The 21,270-nt window shown below is 35.2% G+C and overlaps 3 protein-coding genes across 4 annotated transcripts; 1 reads left to right on the forward strand and 2 right to left on the reverse strand.

Moving 5' to 3' along the window:
- Nucleotides 1–8,644: 8,644 nt before the first annotated feature.
- LOC142241448 (uncharacterized) lies at nucleotides 8,645–9,425 on the reverse strand. Its single transcript, XM_075313217.1, has 2 exons — nucleotides 9,266–9,425; nucleotides 8,645–9,197 (listed from the first exon to the last, which is right to left on the reverse strand). Exons 1-2 carry the CDS (start codon nucleotides 9,320–9,322, stop codon nucleotides 8,727–8,729), a joined length of 528 nt encoding a protein of 175 aa, XP_075169332.1. The 5' UTR covers nucleotides 9,323–9,425; the 3' UTR covers nucleotides 8,645–8,726.
- A 2,794-nt stretch (nucleotides 9,426–12,219) lies between these two features.
- On the forward strand, nucleotides 12,220–13,195 carry LOC142238236 (uncharacterized). Its single transcript, XM_075309828.1, has 2 exons — nucleotides 12,220–12,379; nucleotides 12,443–13,195. Exons 1-2 carry the CDS (start codon nucleotides 12,323–12,325, stop codon nucleotides 13,112–13,114), a joined length of 729 nt encoding a protein of 242 aa, XP_075165943.1. The 5' UTR covers nucleotides 12,220–12,322; the 3' UTR covers nucleotides 13,115–13,195.
- Nucleotides 13,196–15,978: 2,783 nt separating this feature from the next.
- On the reverse strand, nucleotides 15,979–16,959 carry LOC142241449 (uncharacterized). 2 transcript variants are annotated; one of them, XM_075313219.1, is made up of 2 exons: nucleotides 16,800–16,959; nucleotides 15,979–16,731 (listed from the first exon to the last, which is right to left on the reverse strand). In XM_075313219.1, the coding sequence occupies exons 1-2, from the start codon at nucleotides 16,854–16,856 to the stop codon at nucleotides 16,060–16,062; spliced, it is 729 nt and encodes a 242-aa protein (XP_075169334.1). In that variant the 5' UTR covers nucleotides 16,857–16,959; the 3' UTR covers nucleotides 15,979–16,059. The 2 variants fall into 2 exon arrangements, with proteins under 2 accessions (XP_075169334.1, XP_075169333.1); XM_075313218.1 differs by having other exon boundaries at nucleotides 15,979–16,749; nucleotides 16,800–16,942.
- Nucleotides 16,960–21,270: the final 4,311 nt, after the last annotated feature.

Consider the following 21,270-nt stretch of genomic DNA (forward strand, 5'->3'; position numbering starts at 1 on the left):
ATTCCAAAATCAAAATAGGAACAACATTCTACACACACACCTTCAAAATGAGGGGTGTTCAGGTTTTTTAAATGCAAAATTGAAAGAAATAAGTCAAGTTTATATTGACCAAATTTTAACCGTATCACCCTTTACCCAAACACGAACTGATTCACCATATTTTCGACACACATATTTATGGTCATAAAATACCTCTAGATTACAAATTCCAGGCAAATTGGATAGAAAGTACAGTTTCTAGAAGCCGAAGACCCCAAATCCGGGGGGTCGGTTTATATGGAGGCTATATCAAAACCTGGAGCGATATAGCCCATCTTCGAACTTGACCTGCCTGCAAACAAAAAACGATTCTAAAAATTACCGAATTTTTAGCATTTTTTTTTCAAAAAAGAACCTTTATTCTTTCCGTCAAGTTGCTGTGCAGGTTTTGATATAGAAAGTGACCCAATTTGGGGCCACTTCAGTGGTATTTTAGATCAATAAATAGGTGTGGCCATTATGCTGTTTATCGGTCCATGGGCAGATTTCCCGATCCGTGAGCTTCTACACTAATAAAAAAAGTTTCGTTATTAACGAAATGTGTCGTTAAAAGTGAGCCAATGAAACATATTCGTTAATACAACGAAATTTTTCGTTATAATAACGATTTTTCTATTAACCAACGTTCCGTTTCGTACTATTAACGAATATTGTCATTGTGTTAATGAAAATGTTTCGTTATATCAATGAAAATTTTACATTGGTTCAATTTAAATGAAATTTTCTTAAAGAGAATATTGTTTTAAATTTTCGATTTTTGATACCCTCCATCATAGGATGGGGGTATATTAACTTTGTCATTCCGTTTGTAACACATCGAAATATTGCTCTAAGACCTCATAACGTATATATATTCTGGGTCGTGGTGAAATTCTGAGTCGATCTAAGCATGTCCGTCCGTCCGTCCGTCCGTTCGTCTGTTGAAATCACGCTAACTTCCGAACGAAACAAGCTATCGACTTGAAACTTGACACAAGTAGTTCTTATCGATGTAGGTCGGATGGTATAGAAAATGGGCCATATCGGTCCACTTTTACGTATAGCCCCTATATAAAGGGACCCTCAGATTTGGCTTGTGTAGCCTCTAACAGAAGCATATTTCATCCGATCCGGCTGAAATGTAGTACATGGTGTTGGTATATGGTCTCTAACAACCATGCAAAAATTGGTCCATATCGGTCCATAATTATATATAGCCCCCATATAAACCGATCCCCAGATTTGGCTTGTGGAGCCTCTAAGAGAAGCATATTTAATCCGATCCGGCTGAAATTTGGTACATGGTGTTAGTAGATGGTCTCTAACAATCATGCAAAAATTGGTCGACATCGGTCCATAATTATATATAGCCCCCATATAAACCGATCCCCAGATTTGGCTTGCGGAGCCTCAAAGAGAAGCAAATTTCATCCGATCCGGCTGAAATTTGGTACATGATGTTGGTATATGGTCTCTAACAACCATGCAAAAATTGGTCCACATCGGTCCATAATTATATATAGCCCCCCATATAAACCGATCCCCAGATTTGGTTTGTGGAGCCTCTAAGAGAAGCATATTTCATCCGACCCGGCTGAAATTTGGTACATGGTGTTGGTATATGGTCTCTAACAACCATGCAAAAATTGGTCCATATCGGTCCTTAATTATATATAGTCCCCATATAAACCGATCCCCAGATTTGGCTTGTGGAGCCTCTAAGAGAAGCATATTTCATCCGATCCGGCTGAAATTTGGTACATGGTGTTGGTATATGGTCTCTAACAATCATGCAAAAATTGGTCCACATCGGTCCATAATTATATATAGCCCCCATATAAACCGATCTCCAGATTTGGCTTGCGAAGCCTCAAAGAGAAGCAAATTGCATCCGATCCGGCTGAAATTTGGTACATGGTATTGGTACATGGTCTCTAGCAACCGTGCAAAATTTGGTCCATATCGGTCCATAATTATAAATAGCCCCCATATAAAACGTTCTCCAGATTTGACCTCCGGAGCCTCTTGGAGGAGCAAAATTCATCCGATCCGGTTCAAATTAGGAACGTGGTGGTAGTATATGGTCGCTAACAACCATACCAAAATTGGTCCAATCACACAAAAATTGGTCCATATCGGTTCATAATCATGGTTGCCACTAGAGCCAAAAATAATATACCAAAATTTTATTTCTATAGAAAATTTTGTCAAAATTTTATTTCTAGAGAAAATTTTGTTAAAATTTTATTCGGTTCACAATAAAATTTTCATCATTGTCAAAATTTTATTTCTATAGAAAATTTTGTTCAAATTTTATTCGGTTCATAATCATTGTTGCCACTCGAGCCAAAAATAATCTACCAAGATTTTATTTCTATAGAAAATTTTGTCAAAAGTTTCTTTCTATATTTTTGTTTCTCGGTGTTTTATTCGATCTTTTTCTTTTTAATAAAAGTCAATAGTTTTTTAAGCTTAAGATCTTCGTTTCCTTTATTTTTTATTTTTAATCCATTATTCCTGATATTTCGCAATTTTCACTGAATTGCTTCTTCAGAGGATGCAAATTGCATCCGATCCGGCTGAAATTTGGTACATGGTATTGGTACATGGTCTCTAGCAACCGTGCAAAATTTGGTCCATATCGGTCCATAATTATAAATAGCCCCCATATAAAACGTTCTCTAGATTTGACCTCCGAAGCCTCTTGGAGGAGCAAAATTCATCCGATCCGGTTCAAATTAGGAACGTGGTGGTAGTATATGGTCGCTAACAACCATACCAAAATTGGTCCAATCACACAAAAATTGGTCCATATCGGTTCATAATCATGGTTGCCACTAGAGCCAAAAATAATATACCAAAATTTTATTTCTATAGAAAATTTTGTCAAAATTTTATTTCTAGAGAAAATTTTGTTAAAATTTTATTCGGTTCACAATAAAATTTTCATCATTGTCAAAATTTTATTTCTATAGAAAATTTTGTTCAAATTTTATTCGGTTCATAATCATTGTTGCCACTCGAGCCAAAAATAATCTACCAAGATTTTATTTCTATAGAAAATTTTGTCAAAAGTTTCTTTCTATATTTTTGTTTCTCGGTGTTTTATTCGATCTTTTTCTTTTTAATAAAAGTCAATAGTTTTTCAAGCTTAAGATCTTCGTTTCCTTTATTTTTTATTTTTAATCCATTATTCCTGATATTTCGCAATTTTCACTGAATTGCTTCTTCAGAGGGTTATTTGATAAAGTAGACGAGAGCAGTGATGCTCCATTAGAATAATAATTGTTTTGTGATCATTGTCTCATATATCAAATAACCCTCTGAAAAAGCAATTCAGTGAAAATTGCGAAATATCAGGAATAATGGATTAAAAATAAAAAAATAAAGGAAACGAAGATCTTAAGCTTGAAAAACTATTGACTGTTTATTTCTATAGAAAATTTTGTTAAAATTTTATTTCTGTAGACATTTTTGTTAAAATTTTCTTTCTATAGAAAATTTTGTGAAAATTTTTATTTCTATAGAAAATTTTGTGAAAATCGTGATCGATCTTTTTTTAATTTAATATATACCACGTATGGACTTACATACAATTTAGAAGATGATGTTAGGAGGTTTTAAGATACCTTGCCATCGGCAAGCGTTACCGCAACTTAAGTAATTCGATTGTGGGTGGCAGTGTTTAGAAGAAGTTTCTACGCAATCCATGATGGAGGGTACATAAGCTTCGGCCTGACCGAACTTACGGCCGTATATACTTGTTAAATTTAATATGGTGAACCGTTTTCAAGTTATTCCAATATATGTAGCGGAAGTGCCTTAATTTTGAACATAGCGGTATATCTCGAAAAGTCGAGCTGATAGTGTAGATTTGGATTCCTGTCCCGGAAGCTGCTTGTAGTCGGCTTTGACGTAGGTTTCGTCGTCCATTACCACGCAGTCAAACTTCGTCAGCATCGTCGTGTACAACCTCCGGGATCGCGCTTTGGCCGTCGTATTTTGTTTATCATCGAGATTTGGAGTCACTACCTTCTTGTAAGTCGATAGTCCGGCTCGTTTTTTGGCTCGATGCACGGTTGTAGACGATACACCCAGCTTATTTGCGGCATCTCGGAGAGAGAGGTTAGGGTTTCGCTTGAAACTACCGGCAACCCTCTTTGTCGTCTCAGCGGCTTCCGGTTTTCGATTTCCCCCCGATCCAGACTTCCTGGCTGTCGACAAACGTCCCCCAAACACTTTAATTACATTTGTAACGGTTGATTTGGCAACTTTTAGCGATTTTGCCAGCTTTGCGTGCGAGTAGCTCGGATTTTTGCGATGCGCGAGCAAAATTTTGATACGCTGCTCTTCGTGCTTGGACGGCATTTTGACAACTGAAGAGTGAATTCCAAAATCAAAATAGGAACAACATTCTACACACACACCTTCAAAATGAGGGGTGTTCAGGTTTTTTAAATGCAAAATTGAAAGAAATAAGTCAAGTTTATATTGACCAAATTTTAACCGTATCACCCTTTACCCAAACACGAACTGATTCACCATATTTTCGACACACATATTTATGGTCATAAAATACCTCTAGATTACAAATTCCAGGCAAATTGGATAGAAAGTACAGTTTCTAGAAGCCGAAGACCCCAAATCCGGGGGGTCGGTTTATATGGAGGCTATATCAAAACCTGGAGCGATATAGCCCATCTTCGAACTTGACCTGCCTGCAAACAAAAAACGATTCTAAAAATTACCGAATTTTTAGCATTTTTTTTTCAAAAAAGAACCTTTATTCTTTCCGTCAAGTTGCTGTGCAGGTTTTGATATAGAAAGTGACCCAATTTGGGGCCACTTCAGTGGTATTTTAGATCAATAAATAGGTGTGGCCATTATGCTGTTTATCGGTCCATGGGCAGATTTCCCGATCCGTGAGCTTCTACACTAATAAAAAAAGTTTCGTTATTAACGAAATGTGTCGTTAAAAGTGAGCCAATGAAACATATTCGTTAATACAACGAAATTTTTCGTTATAATAACGATTTTTCTATTAACCAACGTTCCGTTTCGTACTATTAACGAATATTGTCATTGTGTTAATGAAAATGTTTCGTTATATCAATGAAAATTTTACATTGGTTCAATTTAAATGAAATTTTCTTAAAGAGAATATTGTTTTAAATTTTCGATTTTTGATACCCTCCATCATAGGATGGGGGTATATTAACTTTGTCATTCCGTTTGTAACACATCGAAATATTGCTCTAAGACCTCATAACGTATATATATTCTGGGTCGTGGTGAAATTCTGAGTCGATCTAAGCATGTCCGTCCGTCCGTCCGTCCGTTCGTCTGTTGAAATCACGCTAACTTCCGAACGAAACAAGCTATCGACTTGAAACTTGACACAAGTAGTTCTTATCGATGTAGGTCGGATGGTATAGAAAATGGGCCATATCGGTCCACTTTTACGTATAGCCCCTATATAAAGGGACCCTCAGATTTGGCTTGTGTAGCCTCTAACAGAAGCATATTTCATCCGATCCGGCTGAAATGTAGTACATGGTGTTGGTATATGGTCTCTAACAACCATGCAAAAATTGGTCCATATCGGTCCATAATTATATATAGCCCCCATATAAACCGAAACCCAGATTTGGCTTGTGGAGCCTCTAAGAGAAGCATATTTAATCCGATCCGGCTGAAATTTGGTACATGGTGTTAGTAGATGGTCTCTAACAATCATGCAAAAATTGGTCGACATCGGTCCATAATTATATATAGCCCCCATATAAACCGATCCCCAGATTTGGCTTGCGGAGCCTCAAAGAGAAGCAAATTTCATCCGATCCGGCTGAAATTTGGTACATGATGTTGGTATATGGTCTCTAACAACCATGCAAAAATTGGTCCACATCGGTCCATAATTATATATAGCCCCCCATATAAACCGATCCCCAGATTTGGTTTGTGGAGCCTCTAAGAGAAGCATATTTCATCCGACCCGGCTGAAATTTGGTACATGGTGTTGGTATATGGTCTCTAACAACCATGCAAAAATTGGTCCATATCGGTCCTTAATTATATATAGTCCCCATATAAACCGATCCCCAGATTTGGCTTGTGGAGCCTCTAAGAGAAGCATATTTCATCCGATCCGGCTGAAATTTGGTACATGGTGTTGGTATATGGTCTCTAACAATCATGCAAAAATTGGTCCACATCGGTCCATAATTATATATAGCCCCCATATAAACCGATCTCCAGATTTGGCTTGCGAAGCCTCAAAGAGAAGCAAATTGCATCCGATCCGGCTGAAATTTGGTACATGGTATTGGTACATGGTCTCTAGCAACCGTGCAAAATTTGGTCCATATCGGTCCATAATTATAAATAGCCCCCATATAAAACGTTCTCCAGATTTGACCTCCGGAGCCTCTTGGAGGAGCAAAATTCATCCGATCCGGTTCAAATTAGGAACGTGGTGGTAGTATATGGTCGCTAACAACCATACCAAAATTGGTCCAATCACACAAAAATTGGTCCATATCGGTTCATAATCATGGTTGCCACTAGAGCCAAAAATAATATACCAAAATTTTATTTCTATAGAAAATTTTGTCAAAATTTTATTTCTAGAGAAAATTTTGTTAAAATTTTATTCGGTTCACAATAAAATTTTCATCATTGTCAAAATTTTATTTCTATAGAAAATTTTGTTCAAATTTTATTCGGTTCATAATCATTGTTGCCACTCGAGCCAAAAATAATCTACCAAGATTTTATTTCTATAGAAAATTTTGTCAAAAGTTTCTTTCTATATTTTTGTTTCTCGGTGTTTTATTCGATCTTTTTCTTTTTAATAAAAGTCAATAGTTTTTTAAGCTTAAGATCTTCGTTTCCTTTATTTTTTATTTTTAATCCATTATTCCTGATATTTCGCAATTTTCACTGAATTGCTTCTTCAGAGGATGCAAATTGCATCCGATCCGGCCGAAATTTGGTACATGGTATTGGTACATGGTCTCTAGCAACCGTGCAAAATTTGGTCCATATCGGTCCATAATTATAAATAGCCCCCATATAAAACGTTCTCTAGATTTGACCTCCGAAGCCTCTTGGAGGAGCAAAATTCATCCGATCCGGTTCAAATTAGGAACGTGGTGGTAGTATATGGTCGCTAACAACCATACCAAAATTGGTCCAATCACACAAAAATTGGTCCATATCGGTTCATAATCATGGTTGCCACTAGAGCCAAAAATAATATACCAAAATTTTATTTCTATAGAAAATTTTGTCAAAATTTTATTTCTAGAGAAAATTTTGTTAAAATTTTATTCGGTTCACAATAAAATTTTCATCATTGTCAAAATTTTATTTCTATAGAAAATTTTGTTCAAATTTTATTCGGTTCATAATCATTGTTGCCACTCGAGCCAAAAATAATCTACCAAGATTTTATTTCTATAGAAAATTTTGTCAAAAGTTTCTTTCTATATTTTTGTTTCTCGGTGTTTTATTCGATCTTTTTCTTTTTAATAAAAGTCAATAGTTTTTCAAGCTTAAGATCTTCGTTTCCTTTATTTTTTATTTTTAATCCATTATTCCTGATATTTCGCAATTTTCACTGAATTGCTTCTTCAGAGGGTTATTTGATAAAGTAGACGAGAGCAGTGATGCTCCATTAGAATAATAATTGTTTTGTGATCATTGTCTCATATATCAAATAACCCTCTGAAAAAGCAATTCAGTGAAAATTGCGAAATATCAGGAATAATGGATTAAAAATAAAAAAATAAAGGAAACGAAGATCTTAAGCTTGAAAAACTATTGACTGTTTATTTCTATAGAAAATTTTGTTAAAATTTTATTTCTGTAGACATTTTTGTTAAAATTTTCTTTCTATAGAAAATTTTGTGAAAATTTTTATTTCTATAGAAAATTTTGTGAAAATCGTGATCGATCTTTTTTTAATTTAATATATACCACGTATGGACTTACATACAATTTAGAAGATGATGTTAGGAGGTTTTAAGATACCTTGCCATCGGCAAGCGTTACCGCAACTTAAGTAATTCGATTGTGGGTGGCAGTGTTTAGAAGAAGTTTCTACGCAATCCATGATGGAGGGTACATAAGCTTCGGCCTGACCGAACTTACGGCCGTATATACTTGTTAAATTTAATATGGTGAACCGTTTTCAAGTTATTCCAATATATGTAGCGGAAGTGCCTTAATTTTGAACATAGCGGTATATCTCGAAAAGTCGAGCTGATAGTGTAGATTTGGATTCAGCGACCTCAAATTTCTAAAAATTTGCTATAAATTTCAAATCAACACAAAAAAGTGCAATGATTGAAGAATAAACCAACAATAACAAATAAAACGAATAAAGCGTTTGCTTAGTAAAATGTGCCAAAGTTTTGCATTAACGCCACTAACTCTGGTGAAAATATATATTTCCGTAACAAGTAGAGGTATATGCACACTTTGATCTATTGATCCGATATTCTAAGAGTCCCGAAAATCACTTATCCACAAATCTACTTGAAATCTAATACATGAAGTTACATATGAGAGTGAGAATATGATGCTGAGTCAAACTATGAATTATTTACGAATTTTACAAATATTTATGAATTAATTAATAATCCTTTTATTTGTTATATAGTGTAGAACACATAAATGAAGTAATTAATATAATATTAGTTTACTTATGCAGCATTGGGAACATCTACGCCACGACGACGGCCAAACAGCGAAGTAAATTTTGCCATGAATTTGTTAAATCTAGCTCTCAAGCCTTCTTGATTTTTTTCATTTTCTGGAAACCGTTCAAAACTTAAAGGAAATTTTTGATTGTCATTAGAGTCTTCATCTTCATCATCCATTTCAAATATGGGGATACCAGAGTCGTCATCATCATCATCATTTAATTGCAGTGTGATGGGACCCGCACTGCGTACATGGCGATAACTATCTTCTTCGTAATCTTGTTGTTCATGGTTATATCCCGATAATCCAGGTAGACTGTTATAATCAAAATCTAAGGGTGCCCATTGACCTGAAGAACCAGAGTAGTCCGATCCTGGAGCTCCGGCTTCACCGTAATATCCCCAGTCATTATCACCAGAATATCCAGAAAGTCCTTGGGCACCATGTTGGCGGCGTCCTGATAAGACATTCTGTAAATAACGGAATGGACAATATTTACAGAAATCATCTTCTGAAATGTCTATAATGTAAAACTCACTTGGGCCTGGCAGACAGCTGAAAGAGCTAAGATTCCAATAACTACGAAATGCTTCATGATGTTAATGTTGATCGATAGTACCTGTAATGGATCTATTTATATGAAAAATGGTCTTATGAAATCGAATTGCGTTACCACGAGTGACAATGCCAGATATATTAACAACAATCTATCCAAATAATAAACCCATCTGTTTTAATATTTGCAAAGATGGCGAGGGTTTCCAACACAATAGGTGCATAGAAAACTATTTGAAATATTTTTACATGAGCCCAACAATGACTATTATCCTCATTATTGAAACAACTTCATTCAATTCATATAAGAAGGGTCTAACGGCGTGCACGCGAGTTTGTGATGGTCTGAACAAACCCTACTGAATTCGAAAACAAATACATTTTAAGGATATTATTACAAATAATAATTTATGCCAAATTTGGAGATATGAATGATGCTTTTCTTTTGTGAGACGAATTTGCAGGGGATATATAGATATTTCATAATTCCATATGCCATGTTAAAATTCCATATGCCGATTTAAAAATTGCAAAAATGTCTTTAATATCATACGAAGATCATTAGTGGTAAAATTGAGAAATTTTAAGAAATTCTGAACTATTTTGTGGGAGAAACGAATTTAGTAAACCTTTATGCTTCATTTGTGTATACTTTTCCCCTTTTTCAGTTCATTTAACTAAGGTACACAAAAAATTATTAAAGTCAAGAAAACTTTCTCAAAACATAATAAATCCATGAATTAGAATCGAATTAAATTGGCTTTAGTGCTATATAGGGTTCACTTTTCTTGAGTGTATTAAACAACCAACTCCTAGCTTTTTTTCAAATTTTATCTTTTATCCATACGGAAAATCGAACACGTTTGCCACTCGACCCAAAAATAATCTTGCAAAATTTTAATGAAATTTTACAAACAAAATAACAAATACAAAAATCTTGTTTTGCAACTTTTGATCAAATTTTGGTAGTTATTTAAAAAAACTTTTCTTCGGATGAAATAAGTTATTATTTAATTTTAGAAGTTTATTTATCAATTATTGATAAATAAGCATCTAATAGCGACAATTTATTTGGGTGTATAAATATTCCTTGAATTATAAACGTGTCGAAGTGCTAAATATTTTTTGCTTTCACCTCCGAAGGAAAATTACTACTTCTACAAAGAGAGAGAACCTAGCCATAATGAACCACATGACCAAAAACGACAATTTTATTTCCATAGAAACTTTATCAAAATTTTATTTCTGTAAAATATTTTGTCAAACTTTTATTTCTATAAAAAATTTTGTCAAACTTTTATTTTTATAGAAAATTTAGTCAAAATCTTATTTCTACAGAAAATTTTGTCAAAATTGTATTTCTATAGAAAATTTTGTCAAAAATTTATTTCTATAGAAAATTTTGTCAAAAATTTATTTCTACAGAAAAGTTGTGAAGTACCTCCTAGGTAGAGGGGAATAAGTTGCCAAATCTACAAAAACATCAAGAATAGAGGGTGATACGGTCAAAATTTGGTCAAGGGAAAACGCGTGTAAATCAGTGAAATCGTTTATTTAAAAAATCAAATTAAATTTCTTTTTCAAGTTCAATTAGTATAAAATTCAGGAAAAATATTCAGTTATTTTCCAAATCCGAATTGCCGGGCCTCACGCTTGACACCTGCCATCAGATTTTGTACGGCCACCTTGTCCACCTTCTTCGCCGCAGAAAGCCAGTTTGCCTTGAACTGCTGCTCGTCCTTAGCAGTTTTTTTGGTCTTCTTTAGGTTCCGCTTGACAATAGCCCAGTATTTCTCAATTGGGCGGAGCTCTGGCGTGTTGGGAGGGTTCTTGTCCTTGGGAACCACCTGCACGTTGTTGGCGGCGTACCACTCCATGGCCTTTTTACCGTAATGGCAAGATGCCAAATCCGGCCAAAACAGTACGGAACAACCGTGTTTCTTCAGGAAAGGCAGCAGACGTTTATTCAAACACTCTTTCACGTAAATTGGTTGACAATCCCGGAAGCTATGAAAATGCTGCTTTTCAAGCCACACGTACAGATGGCTTGCCAAACCAGATATTTCTATGCGAACTTTGACAGTTTTATGTGCTTGAAAATATCTGCTACCTTTCCCCTTCCTTTTGCCGTATAAAACTCCTGTCCCGGAAGCTGCTTGTAGTCGGCTTTGACGTAGGTTTCGTCGTCCATTACCACCGGGATTGTTTATCATCGCGATTTGGAGTCACTACCTTCTTGTAAGTCGATAGTCCGGCTCGTTTTTTGGCTTGATGCACGGTTGTAGACCATACACCCAGCTTATTTGCGGCATCTCGGAGAGAGAGGTTAGGGTTTCGCTTGAAACTACCGGCAACTCTCTTTGTCGTCTCAGCGGCTTCCGGTTTTCGATTTCCCCCCGATCCAGACTTCCTGGCTGTCGACAAACATTCCCCAAACACTTTAATTACATTTGTAACGGTTGATTTGGCAACTTTTAGCGATTTTGCCAGCTTTTCGTGCGAGTAGCTCGGATTTTCGCGATGCGCGAGCAAAATTTTGATACGCTGCTCTTCTTGCTTGGACGACATTTTGACAACTGAAGAGTGAATTCCAAAATCAAAATAGGAGCAACATTCTACACACACACCTTCAAAATGAGGGGTGTTCAGGTTTTTTAAATGCAAAATTGAAAGAAATACGTCAAGTTTATATTGACCAAATTTTGACCGTATCACCCTTTTCAACCATCTACCAAACAGTAAAAAAATTTGTTGGTAGAATTCTACCAACTGTGGCAACCGTGGAATCGAAGCGCGGATCATATAGTTTGAAAGCAAACACACTGGGCCATATTTTCTTCTTGCATGGAAAATATTTGCAAAAGTTATTCATTGGTTACATTGTTTATCTCGTTTATCACTTATATTCTGACCCCGCGTATAAATATTTCAATTAGTCTGGAGACCTGGCATTGTTCATTATGTTCATGCAATTTGATTTCGTAATACTAATTTCATATAAATAGATCCAATAGGGGTACTATCGATCAACATTCTCATCATGAAGCATTTCGTAGTTATTGGAATCTTAGCTTTCTCAGCTGTTTGCCAGGCCCAAGTGAGTATTACTTTATAGAAATATCAAGGTTTCTGTGAATGGCAGGCATTCCATTACTTACAGAACGGTTTGTCTGGCCGCGGCCAACATGGTGCCCAAGGACTTTCTGGATATTCTGGAGATAACGACTGGGGATATTACGGTGAAGCAGGTGCTCCCGGATCGGACTACTCTGGTTATTCAGGCCAATGGGCTCCCCTAGACTTTGATTATAACAGCCTACCTGGACTATCGGGATATAACCATGAGCAACAAGATTATGAAGAAGATGGTTTTCGCCATGTACGCAGTGTAGTTCCCCAAGAGTTGGAAATGGATAAAGGCGAATCTGCCAACCCCGCTGTTGAAATGGATGGTGCTAAGGAAGACTCTGAAAAATCCGAAAATGTGGAAGACTCTGAAAAACCTCAAGATATGGAGGGCTCTGAGAAACCTGAAGACAAAGAAGACTTGGAAAACTCTGAAGATATGGAAGACTCCGAAAACTCCGACGATATGGAAAACTCTGAAAAATCTGATAATGATCAACATGATAGTGTTCCATTAAACCTTGGCAATCTTAATTGGGATGATGTGGAAAAACATACTCCTGGAGATAGCGAAAATTCTCGTCCAAAGTTTGGATTTCCTGGCTCCGAAAATAAACATGCTCGTGGATTTAGAAAATTCGTGAGAGGGCTTGCTTCGTTATTTGGATTTCCTACCAACCTTGGAAGAAATCTTCTTCATGTTTAAATAATTTTATCATATGACAATCCATTTGTTATAAACTTTGTAACAAATAAAAGGATTATGAATAAATATTTGCAAACATAACATCGTATACATATTAAATTTCAAGCGGATCATTTCAAAACTGAATTTTCAGTTCAGTCTTCCTGAAGAAGATCAATTTGTAAAGGAATTATGCAGATTATGATGTTTTACTCCGTTTGCCGAAGGCTTTGGGGCTGAAGGCTGAGGATCATAAAAAAAAAAAACATTATAACTGATTTTATGGAAGCATGTTCAGATTTCCAAATGTCTCTACAGAATATCTTTTTTGGACATGATTGATTTTTTGCAGTAAAGATTGAAATGAGAAGATCACCCAATAAAGGGAACTGATGGGAAAGTCAGCAATGATAGCCTACCAAATAAGCCAATATGTTAATACATGTACTAAGTTACGTTAAATGTTCTTCGTACAACAACAGTCTCGAATGCGAATCTTAGGGCCAGTTTCTCAATGTCTTGTTATTATTTATCGTGTTGATAAAACAGCTGATCCCATACAAAAATTTTACTAACCGGAGGTCTATCCACCGGTTAAAATTAATCGGAGGATGAGAAACTGGCCATTAGATGATGAATGCATTTGGAAACAAAACGACTGAAACCAAAAACAACAAAGCAATGAAAAGTCTTAAAATATATACCATCTAACCTAGCTATAATATATTGAACTTTTATAAAATGAAGCGCTGCTTATAATGAATTGATTTCAGAAACACTGTGTTCTCATTACCATTTTCTTGTTTTTTGAACTTCTTTAAATGATCTTCTACGGAATAAAACAACTTTTCTGGTATACACTTGACTCATGCTAGCGTTGGAAATTTTAATTCCTTTAAGATATCTCTCCCATTAGTTCCGTTCCGCTAACGGGACTAGGAAAAAGTGACATAAATAGTAATCAATTTGCATTGATTAGTGCATCGATAGTGATGCACAGTAGGATTCCTCTTGAAAGATATTAATAATTATATATATACACACAAAATTTTTTTTCTGATTCAATCAAAAAATGATGGTATCAATCACAGTTTAATTAATTGATTTCATTAACAAATTTCAATTAATTTTTTATTTGATTCAATTAAATTTTAAATTGATGTGGATTGCAAAATTCAATAAATTTTTAATTAAAAACGAAACTATGTAAAAAATATAAACGACATTTAAAAAAAAATTAATTAAGGATTAAAAGAAACATTATTTTACAACTGTCTTACTCTTCTTTTGATGAAAAAGTTAATTGTACCAATTAATATTTTTAATTGGAAAAAGAATTTCAATCATTGACTTAAGGTTTCTAGTTTGAATAAAAGGAAAAAAGGGACAATAACCTTCTCCTATCCAAAGCATGAAATTTTTAAATTTAAAACGAGCTATTAATGTAACCCCGAAATTACTTTATTTATTATGAAAAACAAGCGTATTACGTACCTTAAGGAGAAATAAATGCTAGCAATTGAATTCAATTTCTTTATGTGAGTTAAATTACATATAAAGCTTAATTTTAATGAGAGCATAAAACGTGTTTTCAAATGCCGTAAAAATATGTTGTTTCGCGGCAAGTTATTATGCTATCATTATGTTAAACTTTCCCAAACAAATCGTTTTTGAACATTTGTTGTAAGAACTATATGCTTGTGTGCAAACATTATTTGTCTTAAACAAAATTCACCTGAACATATTATGTTATAACACATTAACATATCGATTCCACTAGCTTCCAAACACTCACACATATCGTATTGTGTTAAAAATCTTTGTCTGACAATATCATAAACTTTGTATATGCTTCCGTGCAAATCATTAGCGGAGCTGAGAAATTTTGAAATTTTTGTCTCAAAATTTTTAAATGAGAAATAGTTGGATTAAAAAAATATAACAGGGCTATGTAGAAGCTGCTCTAAATCGGGACATCGCCCACAAAAATCAGCGCTGATTCGGTTGTTTTGCAAGCAGTTGGTAGTGCCTCTCTCCCTTACAATCCAAATTTTTATCAGATAAACGCATTCTTGCCATATTGTCGACGGACCTTTTATCATTGTTTTTTATTTTATGTGGCACGAATTCCATTTCACTTGGACTTATTGTTCAAAGGAGGACCTGATCAATTTTTCATGAAATTTTGCTGTTTATAGATAGTAGACCTCGTGTATAATAAATTCGTTAGGCCGGTAGCCTCTAGTTGCTAGTGCCCATATAAATAAGTTTATTGTAATTTGTAATTATAACAAATTAAATAATAAATAAATAAAATAAATAAATTCTTACTCAATGTGTACCATAAATGTTTATTCTCATTTGTCTCATTTTGTGGGTATGACATCTAAGGCCCGTTTGCAATGAATTAAGACCCCAATTTATTAATAAACAACCTCAAAAAGCCACAAATTTAACAAATTGGGTTTATTTTTTCGGGATCCCAAAAAATCCCGGGATTTGCATTTAATCCCGTCCCGAAAATCCCGGGATTTCAGGGCGTTATTTATCCCGAATGACAGCCCTAGTATTTTCACATCCCCATCAGTTCCCTTTATTGTATAATCTACTCATCTCAATCATTACACTATATTGGTAAAAATCCATCATGTCCAAAAAACATATAGAGACATTTGGAAATTTGAACATGCTTCCATAAAATCAGTTATAATGTTTTTTTTGTTATGATCCTCATCTCACATTTCTGTAAAGTCTTCGGCAAACAGAGCAAATCATCATAATCTGACGTAATTTCTATATAAATTTATCTTCCGATTTAATTTCATGACCGAACTAAAAATTCAGTTTTCAAATGGTCCTCTTGAAATTTAATAATGTGTATGAAGTTATGTTTGCAAATATTTATTCATAATCCTTTTATTTGTTACAAAGTTTATAGCAAAGGAACTGTCATATGATTAGTTTATTTAAACATGAAGAAGATTTCTTCCAAGATTGGTAGGAAATCCAAATAATGAAGCGAGCCCTCTCACGAATTTTCTAAATCCACGAGCATGTTTATTTTCGGAGCCTGGAAATCCAAACTTGGGACGAGAATTTTCGCTACCTCCAGGAGTATGTTTTTCCACATCATCCCAATTTAGATTGCCAAGGTTTAATGGAACACTATCATGTTGATCATTATCAGATTTTTCAGAGTTTTCCATATTATCGGAGTTTTCGGAGTCTTCCAAATCTTCTGAGTTTTCCAAGTCTTCTTTGTCTTCAGTTTTTTCAGAGTCCTCCATATCTTGAGGTTTTTTAGAGTCTTCCACATTTTCGGATTTTTCAGAATCTTCCTTAGCACCATCCATTTCAACAGCGGGGTTGGTAGATTCGCCTTTATCCATTTCCAACTCTTGGGGAACTACGCTGCGTACATGGCGAAAACCATCTTCTTCATAATCTTGTTGCTCATGGTTATATCCCGATAGTCCAGGTAGGCTGTTATAATCAAAGTCTAGGGGAGCCCATTGGCCTGAATAACCAAAGTAGTCCGATCCGGGAGCACCTGCTTCACCGTAATATCCCCAGTCGTTATCTCCAGAATATCCAGAAAGTCCTTGGCCACCATGTTGGCGGCGGCCAGACAAACCGTTCTGTAAGTAATGTAATGACTGCTATTCACAGAAATCATTCTCTGGCAGTTCTATAAAGTAATACTCACTTGGGCCTGGCAAAAAGCTGAGAGAGCTAAGATTCCAATAACTACGAAATACTTCATGATGAGAATGTTGATCGATAGTACCCCTATTGGATCTATTTATATGAAATTGGTATTACGAAATCGAATTGACTTAACAGAAGGAACAATGCCAGATCTCCAGACTTTATCCAAATAAACACCTCATCTGTTTTAACAAACACCATGACGGCGAGTACAAGACTAATTTCAATATTTTTACGTTGGTTCGGAATATAATTGATAATCGAGATAAACAATATAACCAATGAATAACTTTTGCAAATGTTTTCCATGTACCTGTAGACAACAATAGTCTAGAATTTCCATATTGCACAATATGGAGAATACCGAAGAAAATTTCCGTAGTTAAACTAACGCTAAATTTAACTTATTTTTATTGCAAAAAAAATTATTTAATTGTAGTTAAATTCTATATTTTTCGAAATTTTCCACAGCCCAATGAAATTTTCCTTTTTTAAGTATGTCTAATACATTTTATGAACTAAACGTGGATATAAAGTTCAAGAACCGTACACATAAGATCAATATGAACTATGTTAAACTAAATGAGGTGAGGGTGTAATTTCCTGAACTGCATTTATAAATGTATAACAGGGCATTACAATTTCTTGGTTTCAACAATGCTTCGTGGAAGGGAGCCATCGTGGTACAATGGTTAGCATGCACGCCTTGCATATACAAGGTCGTGGGTTCGATTCCTGCTTCCAAAAAAAGTTTTTCTGCGGTGGATTATCCCACCTCAGTAATGCTGGTGACATTTCTAAGTGTTACAAAGCTTCCCCAGCAAAAAATGGAGCACTATTTCAGCAGGATTGTAAGGGGAGGCAGTACCAACTGCTTACAAAACAACCGAATCAGCGCTGATTTTAGTGGGCGATGTCTCGATTTAGAGCAGCTTCTACATAGCGCTGATATAATTGCTCATTTTAATAGAAATATTGTTCAGAAGTGATATATAATCTTGAGTATAGCATTGTTGGCGTGAAGGAAAACAGCACTACTTTTCATGCATCTACGGGGGCAGTTCGGAAACTTATTAGCCTAGCACAAAAAGCGCGGTATAAACAGACAAGTTTTAAGTGTTTTGGAAACTTCCATCTCTGTTATGAACACATGTTAAATTTTGTTTCGATCTGGCAACTCCTTCATATAGTAACAAGTGTTCAAAAAAGACGCGTCCGCAATTTTTTAACAATGGAAAAATTAGAAATGCGTGCTGTCATTAAATATTTACATAAAAAAGGTTTATCAGGACAAGAAATTCATAATGATATGGTGAATGTGTAAGGTGAAAGTGCTCCTTCATATGCAACAGTAACAAATTGGGTTGCTGAATTTAAACGTGGTCGTACAAGCATTGAAGATGAACCACGTAGTGGACGTCCAAAAACAGCAACAACAACAGAAATTGTAGCCAAAGTGCATGATATGGTATTAAATGATCGACGAATAAAAGTGCGTGAAATTCCTAATATCATGGGTATCTCAAATGATTGAGTCCATTTAAATTTGCATGAAGGACTACAGATGAAAAAGCTTTCTGCAAGATGGGTGCCGCATTTGTTTACAGTCGATCAAAAACGCATGAGAATGAACATTTCTCAAGCTTGTTTGGATCGTTTTAAGCGAAATAAAATGGATTTTAAGCGTCGTTTCATAACAGTTGATGAGACATGGATCCACCACTATACTCCAGAGACAAAAGAACAATCCAAACAATGGACTGAAGCTGGAGGAAGTGCTTCAAATAATGGATTTTTTGGCACTTCAAATGTATTTTATTGATTGACTATCTGCAAAAGGGTAAAACAATAAATTCAAAGTATTATTGCAACCTTTTGGATCAATTAAATGTACAAAATCGAGAAAAACGTCCTGGCTTACAACACAAAAAAATAATTTTTCATTTTGGCTGATAAGTCCCCGGTATAACAAAGGAAAACACATTTTTTTGTCAAAATTCGTTTTTATTATTCAACATAGTTCCCTTCAAGAGAACGATAGATAGAACGATTATAACGACCTTCCAATTTTTTGATACCATTTTGGTAGTATTCCTTTGGTTTTGCCTCAAAATAGGTCTCAGTTTCGGCGATCACCTCTTCATTGCAGCCAAATTTTTTCCCTGCGAGCATCCTTTTGAGGTCTGAGAACAAGAAAAAGTCGCTGGGGCCAAATCTGGAGAATACGGTGGGTGGGGAAGCAATTCGAAGCCCAATTGATCGTTCTCAATGACTTGTGGCACGGTGTGTTGTCTTGGTGGAACAACACTTTTTTCTTCTTCATATGGGGTCGTTTTGCCGCGATTTCGACCTTCAAATGCTCCAATAACGCCATATAATAGTCACTGTTGATGGTTTTTCCCTTCTCAAGATTATCGATAAAAGTTATTCCATGTGCATCCCAAAAAACAGAGGCGATTACTTTGCCAGCGGACTTTTGAGTATTTCCACGCTTCGGAGACAGTTAGCCGGTCGCTGTCCACTCAGCCGACTGTCGATTGGACTCAGGAGTGCAGTGATGGAGCCATGTTTCATCTATTGTCACATATCGACGGAAAAACTCGGGTGTATTACGAGTTAACACCGCTCAGAATCATCAACACGTTGTTGTTTTTGGTCAAATGTGAGCTCGCGCGGCACCCATTTTGCACAGAGCTTCCGCATATCCGAATATTGATGAATGATATGACCAACACGTTCCTTTGATATCTTTAAGGCCTCTGCTATCTCGATCAACTTCATTTTACGGTCATTCAAAATCATTTTGTGGATTTTTTTGATGTTTTCTTCGGTAACCACCTCTTTCGGGCGTTCACTGCGTTCCGTGCTCTATCTCACAAACTAATTGACTTACAGACGTTAAATTTTGACACGAATCATTTGAAGGTTGGTACTATTTAAAAATAATATGCATTTAATACTAGCGACGCCATCTATGTGTCAGACCGGGGACTTATCAGCCAACCTGTTACTTGTTCCCAAATCTAAAAAAATTCCTTGCTGGCAAGCGTTTTACCTCAAATGAAGATGCAATTACAGTTGTAAACACTATTTTGAAGACATTGAGGAAAACTATTTTAATCAAGGGATAGAATTGCTAGAAAGCGTTGGAATAAGTGTATTGAAGTTTCAGGAGATTATATTGAAAAATAAAAATTTTTTTGAAAAACTAAATTCTCTTTCATTGATAGGCTAAGAAGCTTCCGAACCGCCCTCGTATACTGCATGAATTGATTGCAATAACGTAAACGAATGATCATATACTAGTTTGATTACTCGTTTACGTTATTGCCACCGATTCATGCAGTGTGGAAGCACTGCCCACTTTATTGTATACCAAAAAGAGCAACTAAACTCTTACTGTTGAAGTATTTTTTGCTGGGTCTCTAAGTGGTTTCACTGCAATGTGGAACGCCGTTCGGATTCGGTTATAAAAAGAAGGTCCTTTGTCATTGAGTTTAACATGGAATCAGGCAGCAGTCAGTGATAAGAGAGAACTTCACCACTTTGGTATCACAATGGACTGAATAGTCTAAGTGAGCCTGATACATCGAGCTGCCACCTAACCTAACCTAACGCATCGTGGAAATCTCAAAATGTGGAGTGCAATTTAGTTAAATTTTTGCACGAGTTAGTTCATTCTTCCTGTAAAACAGTTTATTTTTTTCTGTGTAGTCAAATAGTACACAGAAAAAAATTTCCGTAGTTAAACTAACACTAAATTTATCTTATTTGTATTGGAAAAAATTGTTTACTTGCAGTTAAATTTTATCATTTTTATAGAAATATTCCACAGCTTAATGAAATCTTACTTTTTTTAAGTATGTTTCAAAATGTTTATGAACTAAACGTGAGTATATAGTTCAATGACCTTACACATAAGTTCAATATGAACTAAAACAAATGACAATTTTCGTACGATTCCCAAAAATAGTAAGAATGAACTATTGTATGGTTAAAATGGTCATGATTAATTTTTTCTTCTATGAGATGATGTAATTTCGTGAATTGCAGTTAAAAAGTACAACAGGGCATTTAAATTTCCTGGTTCTAACAACGCTTTGTGGAAATCTCAAAATGTGGAGTAAATTTTAATTCAATTTTTGTGCGTGGTAGTAAGGTAAGCAGTTCTAAATTTGAAGTAAAAGGTTTACCACAAATATGTAAGATTTGTCCAAATGAATGAAAAAAATTCAAATTCAATTCAGTTAAATTTTTTCATTCTATACTATAGTGGTACATAATATAAATATAGGAAAATGTTAACTAATACATGGAATGCATTCTACCTAACTTCTACGAAAATCACATCGTTTAAACAAATAAAAATGTCTTTGGCGCTATACGAAGTTCAACTTTCTTCACATTGAGTTCATTTTAACTTAAAGAAGAGCTCACTTTTTTCTGGGTGTAGGTAGGATGCATTCCAT

The sequence above is a fragment of the Haematobia irritans genome, chromosome 5 (genome assembly GCF_050003625.1).
Source record: "Haematobia irritans isolate KBUSLIRL chromosome 5, ASM5000362v1, whole genome shotgun sequence".
Taxonomy (NCBI): domain Eukaryota; kingdom Metazoa; phylum Arthropoda; class Insecta; order Diptera; family Muscidae; genus Haematobia; species Haematobia irritans.

Excerpts from the sequence above, each read along its gene's own strand:
- LOC142241448 (XM_075313217.1), bottom strand. The coding sequence starts at position 9,322 with ATGAAGCATTTCGTAGTTATTGGAATCTTAGCTCTTTCAGCTGTCTGC. Across the intron at positions 9,198-9,265 it reads CAGCTGTCTGCCAGGCCCAA|AATGTCTTATCAGGACGCCG; the intron begins GTGAGTTTTACA and ends CGTTATTTACAG.
- LOC142238236 (XM_075309828.1), top strand. The coding sequence starts at position 12,323 with ATGAAGCATTTCGTAGTTATTGGAATCTTAGCTTTCTCAGCTGTTTGC. Across the intron at positions 12,380-12,442 it reads CAGCTGTTTGCCAGGCCCAA|AACGGTTTGTCTGGCCGCGG; the intron begins GTGAGTATTACT and ends CATTACTTACAG.
- LOC142241449 (XM_075313218.1), bottom strand. The coding sequence starts at position 16,856 with ATGAAGTATTTCGTAGTTATTGGAATCTTAGCTCTCTCAGCTTTTTGC. Across the intron at positions 16,750-16,799 it reads CAGCTTTTTGCCAGGCCCAA|TCATTACATTACTTACAGAA; the intron begins GTGAGTATTACT and ends TGTGAATAGCAG.